This window comes from Trachymyrmex septentrionalis, unplaced genomic scaffold (assembly GCF_001594115.1).
Source record: "Trachymyrmex septentrionalis isolate Tsep2-gDNA-1 unplaced genomic scaffold, Tsep1.0 scaffold14, whole genome shotgun sequence".
Taxonomy (NCBI): domain Eukaryota; kingdom Metazoa; phylum Arthropoda; class Insecta; order Hymenoptera; family Formicidae; genus Trachymyrmex; species Trachymyrmex septentrionalis.
Genome location: NW_017304543.1, coordinates 4,258,618 through 4,265,901, shown reverse-complemented (window position 1 = coordinate 4,265,901; position 7,284 = coordinate 4,258,618). Strand labels below are relative to the sequence as shown.

Sequence of the window (7,284 nt, the reverse complement as noted above, 5' to 3'; positions counted from 1 at the left end):
ATTAAACAATATATATATATATATATATATATATATAATACAGATTAGATATTATATAACAGTCTTTCTCAACTTACCTACGATGGCACCAAAAATTATCGTGACTAAACTGCTGATAACAGAATTGATACCATAAGCCGAGGCAAATTTTTCTATATTGAGATCTTCTATGATAACTAAAGGCTGCGGAACTAGCAACCACGATCGCACAGCGCCAATTAATGCTATTGTAATTAACGCGCCTTTAAGTGTATGTTCACATAGCAGAAAACCTATATATTATGAGTTTTATATATATGCCATTTTAGATACCAAAAATTTCCTACAATTTATTTACTCAGCTAGGATTAAATAATTACCTATTCTTGCAAATCCCATCAAGATTGTGGCAGCAAAGAATATATACTTTGATTTTATGTTTATTATAAGTGTAAAAACTGACAATAAAATTTTCGATGCCAGCTCAGCTATTCCACTAATTGTGACACTCAGTGCTGCATAATTTTTTGGGTACCCCGCATCAGTTATCATAAGAGGAAGAAGAAAAGAAAAACCAAAGTCGGAAGAGCACACAAAACTGACGCCAAAGAAAAAATTTATAAAACAGAAGTTCTTCACCAAGGATATGTCCACAAGTTCTCTCAAAATGGTTTTATACCTTTCATGTTGGCAAGATAAATCAAAGTGTACATTATAAAGATGGAATTATACATTATAAATATCATGAAAAATAAATTACATTATTGAATTGTAGAGATATATGTAAAAAGACAAAATATCAATTAATAACAGGATTGACAGATCGTAAAATCTTAAGACGTACATATTATATATTCAATTATGCAAATAGCTGTTAATAGTTGTATGTTTACCCTGTTATCTTTTGTTCTTTCTCAATGTCTTGCGCTTCTTCTTTCTTCTGGATTTCCTTATCTTGTTTCTCTTCCTCCTCCTGGACTTCTTTATTTTGTTTCTTTTTCTTTTCTATTATTTTCTTATTTTGTTTCTTTTCCTTCTCCCGATTTTCTTTATCTGTCTGTCTTTCACTGTACTTCTTTTCCAGATAAAATAGTCGTATATCGCTCAATATACAAGTCGTGCGATTCGCCAAATTAACTAAGCTAGGAGCCGAGATAGCCGACGTACGTCTCGATAAATTTTCCCACATAGGTCCTGATTTTGCTTTTCCGTGATTCTCAATTACTGGGACTGACGCGACTCTTTGCACAGAAGCCTTGTAAACAAAATTATTTGAAATATTAATAAATAGTAATATAAAGGCAATAGGAGTCGTCGCTAGATATAATTGCACAGTGTTTTGTGTGTGTGAAAAATTAAAATTATCTTATATATTATGTTACAATAATTCAAACGTCATGTACATACTATGTTACAATAATTTAAAAGACCTGGACGTTTCTGCTCATGTTTAGGCCATCTTCAGCAGAAATGAAATATAATTCTATGATTACGTCTGTAAAGAGGTGAGAGTATTTTTTGATAAATTTGTTAACCATTACAGTTTATAGGCTGATTGGTAACCGAAAGCCTGAATCTATAATATTTTTATTGAACCGTTATTAACGAGAATCAAAGGATAACTCATCTCAACCTGACTAATTCACCTTAACCGACGAAACCACGAACATGTAATTATAAATAATATTTGATTAACATCGTCAATTTAGATTTAAAATTACGTACATTACTTTTGATTCTCATTAATAACGATTCAATTAAAATATTATAGATTAAGGCTTTCGGTTATCAATCAGTCTATGAACTCTAATGGTCAACAAATTTGTCAAGGAAGACTCACTTCTTTACAGACATAATCATAGAATTATACATCATTTCTATTGAAGATGGCCCAAACGTGGATAGAAACGTTCAGGTCTTTCATTTTAAATTATTGTAACATAGTATGTAAGATAAATTTTAATTTTTGAGACTGAGCAATTATATCTAGCGACAACTCCTATTGCCTTTTTATTACTATTCTAAATAAGGAGCCCATTAATTTATTGTTTTTTATCGTAATTTATTAAAATTACATTTTTATATAATTTTAATAAATTATAGAGGCTTTTTTTGGTCATTTATGTTGAACATTTTTTGGTCCATTTTTATTTAATATTGTTCAAATATTATTATATTAAAAAAATTAAAATTTGACTGACAAAGTAAAATAGAGATTTTAAAGTTTAATGAATTTTATCACCTTAACAGTTTCAATTAGCAATGGCATTTCTGAGCTTCTTCCTTCCTTGAGACTACAAAGACTGTTCCATTTAGTCTTAATAGGTAAGTGGACCACGTCAATAGTTGAACGACGATTCAACAGTGCCAATTCCTGAGAAATATTTTGTTCCTTCTCGCGCGCTTTTTCCACACGAACATCTTTCAGCTTCTTGGCATGCCATTCCACGGGATGCATCATTATCATTCCAACGATGCTATGAAGGCTTAGAGCACCTATTATTGCCGCAGTACCTAACACAAATACCAAATAAAAATAAATTATAACAAATCTCGAGAACTTTATCTTCGTGACACTTACCGCGAAAACCGTAGATTGGCAACATTTTTTCACATAATGTAGGAAAAATAATTCCACCTAACCCAATGATGACTTGCGACGCATACATTACCTAAAGAGAAGAACAAATTTTTTGATAAATTAAAAGAATTCAACATTTTTAAACACATTTAATAATTAGCCATTAATTGATTCACTTTTGCCCTCTTCTTTACAAAGTACGAGTTGAAAACTGTGTTGGTAATTGTAAAAATTAGGCCCAATCCAAAACCTTGAATAAAACAGATAAAAGCCATCTCGTATATGTTTCTGACGAAGGCTATAACGATATTAGGTAACGCAAAGAAGAGTGCACCTACGATTCCGACTGGTCTTGTAGAATATCTCTTCAACAATGTATTAGTGAGCAAGCCTGCAAAAATCATTTTTAATATTTAAGTAGAAAAAAAAACATAAAAAGCATGAATAAAAAACAATATTTTATTGATATGAATAAAATGCTATCTAAAAAAATATAATTTTCCATACACTAAAAATGTTAAATGTTTAAATAATTTTTATAATAAGATTTATTATTTATTATTTGTATCATATTTTACTAACTATTAATTATACATTATGTTTAAGTTGCAAACATCTGCATTTTGTAGAATATATTACTTTAGACATTATATTATCAAGATCTTCTGCTTCTCACGTTAGGTCTCTGGCCTGTGTTTATCTCTTTCATATGCTTGTGATGTGCACGCTAATTATTCAATTGTCACAAGCATATGGGATCTACAGTTTTAATGCCGGTTCCAAACAGTGGATTTTTCGAGAAGTGTTTCTGTGAGCAAGAATACTCTCAGGAAGTTGCCGACCTTATCCGAGAGGAGACATAAGCGTAAATATTTTCGTGCTCTTTATTATCAAAATACTTCATTAATGATATAAATAAATTTGCTTATATGTATAATAATAAAAGTAAGATTCTATTTAATTTATTATTAGTCAAGGACTTCATTTAACTTATAATAAAATTTAGTATCTTGAGTCTCTATTCAATGTTAAGACCTCCATTGACAATAAAAGTACATTTTTTCACTAAAAATAGTACTCTAAGTTGATAATTATGATATATTTAAAAAAATGCATGACAATAAAATAGAGCGTTTTTTCGTAAGCGAAAATTCGACTAATTTAGATAAAAATACTCCTTGTGATTTTCATATGTCGGAAATATATGCATTATAATCGTTTACATGCCGGTTAAAAACTTCAGTACACGTGTCATTCGATTTAATTCTTCGTATGAAAGTGTTAGTTACAGAACTTGCAACAAGAAGCTGATAACTTAACTGACTTAACTGACACCGATAAGAGCAGAAAAATTACGTTTATTTTAAAAGCCATTTAATTTTCTTATCATAGAATTTCTTCCTCCGAGAAAAGTTTTATACCAAATAAGTAAATAATGCAAAAAGTATACATTTTTGTAAATTCACTATTTACAAAATCGTTTCTATTAAATTTACATAGAAGTTAATATTAATAACCATGCAAATGTAATTTACATTAATTTTTCCTTTAATTTTAATGATTAAACATGATACACATGGACTTACTGGCAATAGAATAAGTAATCATAAAAACGGAATTAGAAAGACTCGATGCGAATCCCGCCTGTCCGGAATCTTCGAAGAAATCACCAAAGATTATAGTAAATGATGATATTGGGCCTATTGTAGTAAACTGGAATAGCGAGAAAATGAATGTTAATTTTTCATTATGTATTTATATGCAAAGTTCTTCAAATTTATGTTGGGAAAAATTCTGAAATGATTTTTAAGTAAATGTTATTTGAAGAGTAATTTATCTATTTCAATAACTTAGGGTGTGTTGGACATTACTACATATCTACTATGCATTATTATTAAACTGACCATAATTAATATCATTGCTAGTGCAATCATCCATCCCCAACCACCGTCTGGTGCCAAATCTTCTAGAGTAATTTCGTCCCCTTTACTTATCAGGTCTTCTACCTTTCCAGTTATGCTATTTTTTTTTTGGACAGAGTTATTGGTAGTGGATGTATCGATCATCATATCGTTCACTTCTGTCATCGTCATATTGCGATAATTGCTTCCTTTAATATGCCCAATGAATACACCTAACATTCGAATAAATGAATAAAAAATGAATGAAAATACTCATGTGAATACGTTTCTTTCTTATTCGTCAAGAAACGAATAAATATTTTTTTATTCCATTTAAATTAATATTTTTTTAATATAATTACAAATATTTTTATTTCATATTCACTCTTTTACTCTGCACATAGCTTGTAAGCCTACAAGAAAAAACAGAAATCTATAAAAACAATGACACTGACTACGATTACACCGTGCGCTTAGTCCGCGACTTATACGATAGGCGTTCTTGTTTAACTTATAGATTAAACAAAGACATTTTTATTAAGAATAAATACTATATCTCGATATTTAATGTCTACAGATTATAATGAACATTAAGCTCATCCTATAAAACATTTATAATATTACCGTCATATAACCAGAATTATATTGAAATGTATATGGCGCTCTATCAAATAGATTTATAAATAAAACATTATAAGAAGAATAACCATGTATGAGTAATTCGAATAAAGTAAAAAACACCGAACGGTCGAAGTTAGATGTTACGAATATATTTAATCAATTTTTTTGTTTCAAATGTGATTGCGCGCCGATAATTGTCGTTTTTTAGGGGTTTTATTTGGAGGAGAATATTTTCGAAGCCTCAGTGGTCAAGTTGACTAAGACACTCTTCCCGGCAAGTTGAAAGGTCCCAGATTCGAACCTTGGCTGGAGTAATATTTTTCGCAATAAGTTTGTTTTTTAGGGATTTTATTTAAAGCGGATTATTAAACGTTTCATAATGATTGTGTTGAAAGTCCGACCATTATCGGCGCGCAATCACATTTGGAACAAAAAAATTGATTAAATATATTCGTAACATCTAACTGCGACCGTTCGGTGTTCTTTACTTTATTCGATTTATAAATAAAAAATGTATATTTTTCTAAAATATTTTTCAAAATTTCTAAGTTTCCTTTAGAAAATCTGAATATTACAATAATAAAAATAAATAAAATTCATTTTTTTTTTTACTTAAACTCATCAAAATACCGGTTATAGTTAACGATTGCTTGTTGGAGCTTTCTTTTTCAGTTTATATTTTGTTTGAATGAATATGTATACTCGCTAAATATTCATAATTTTTTTGTGAATAAATATTTTTTGAAAACTCAAAATTTTGAATAAATACAATTTGGAGCTCAATTACAAATTTTTGTATTTATCGAGCATACTAGCTTCCTTAATTTATTTGAGCATATTAAAAAGCGATTTTTCACGATTTTCGTAAAATTAGATAATATAATAAAAAAGTTATTTAGTCGAAGAAACTAAATACGAAAATAACATTTAAATATTGTACTTATTATATTATTAAAAATAAGAAAATAGTAAAATAATAAAAATGTAATATTTTATATATTTAAGTCTACCATAATATCTGATAAATAAATGATTTATAGAGAACAGTTTAATAAATAATTTAATAAACACAATAAATTGTTTTTAAAAATATCTAATTAATATGTAAATAAAAATATCTTTTATAATAGAATAATTTACAGATTTTAAGATGTTTAGCAGTATCAAATTATTGAGATCTTTCTAAGAGATGCCTTAATATTAATATTATTAAATTACTTGTCATATTTAATTTGTAATATTATTATTCTAATTATGTTATAATTGCGTTTCAAGACTGAAAATTAAAATTGGCCGCGCAGTTTGCAGAATATGTATTAATAAATTCACGAATTGTTGAACTATTTAGGCATTAAAGATCCAGCTTAACATTTAGGACACTTACTTTTTTTTTGTGTATTCACATTACAGTCGCAAACGTACTTGTCTAATATTGTTAAAAATATTAATTTATTTTATTGAATTCGATATATCTTCTTTTAGTCGTATAAATAAATAAAAAAATAAAAATTTTTCAAACAGAATAAAGATTTTATGCATTGATTAGAATTAATATATTGATATAAAATATATTTAAGTAATAATTTTTTGAACAGATATATTATAACATGAGATTAATTATAGTAATTATATGTTAGCATTATTTAGATGTAATTTATTTATAGACAGTAGATCCTTCATTTAATAGATTAATCAGACCAAATTTTGATATTTTTATTGCGCTGAATTTGTAGATAAGATTTAAGTATTTACCTAGCAGAATAACAATAGATAAATTTAAAGCACGTCAATAATTTTGATACACTTCCATAATCGAAGGTAGACAGTTTCCTACTAAGTGAAGCATGCCAGAAACGATTTCGACGTCTTCTTATCTATGTAGAAGTATATCATGTCGTATTAAACATGCATTCTTAAGCCAAAGTGAAATATGTGTATTATCACTGTAGCATCCGTAAATACAGAATTATATGGAAAAAGAAAATGTAGAAGTAAATAATGTCTCATGTACATTTTCAGTTCTTTGTAAATCCAATTAAGTCAACTGTCATTGAATTTAATAATAAATTAAAGGGACATTATTCTTTATAATTAATTATAATTATTAATTGGGTGGATCCATATATTCGTTCGGTTTTTGAAGGCTAAAATTTTTTTGAAAGTAAAATTTTTGAAGGCAACCGGAGATACTCGGAAAAAATT

The 7,284-nt window shown here is 28.0% G+C and overlaps 1 protein-coding gene across 1 annotated transcript in view; it reads right to left on the bottom strand.

Moving 5' to 3' along the window:
• Window positions 1-6,904, bottom strand: part of LOC108745618 (monocarboxylate transporter 9-like) — a 7,202-nt gene extending 298 nt beyond the window's left edge. Inside the window, exons 1-9 of the mRNA XM_018481886.1 lie at window positions 6,835-6,904; window positions 4,465-4,694; window positions 4,147-4,273; window positions 2,737-2,951; window positions 2,561-2,651; window positions 2,222-2,493; window positions 873-1,234; window positions 360-658; window positions 78-272 (exon numbers count right to left, since the gene is read on the bottom strand). Coding sequence (XP_018337388.1) covers window positions 78-272; window positions 360-658; window positions 873-1,234; window positions 2,222-2,493; window positions 2,561-2,651; window positions 2,737-2,951; window positions 4,147-4,273; window positions 4,465-4,653 — 1,750 coding nt within the window. The 5' untranslated portion in view covers window positions 4,654-4,694; window positions 6,835-6,904. The remainder of the gene's footprint in view (window positions 1-77; window positions 273-359; window positions 659-872; window positions 1,235-2,221; window positions 2,494-2,560; window positions 2,652-2,736; window positions 2,952-4,146; window positions 4,274-4,464; window positions 4,695-6,834) is intronic.
• Window positions 6,905-7,284: the final 380 nt, after the last annotated feature.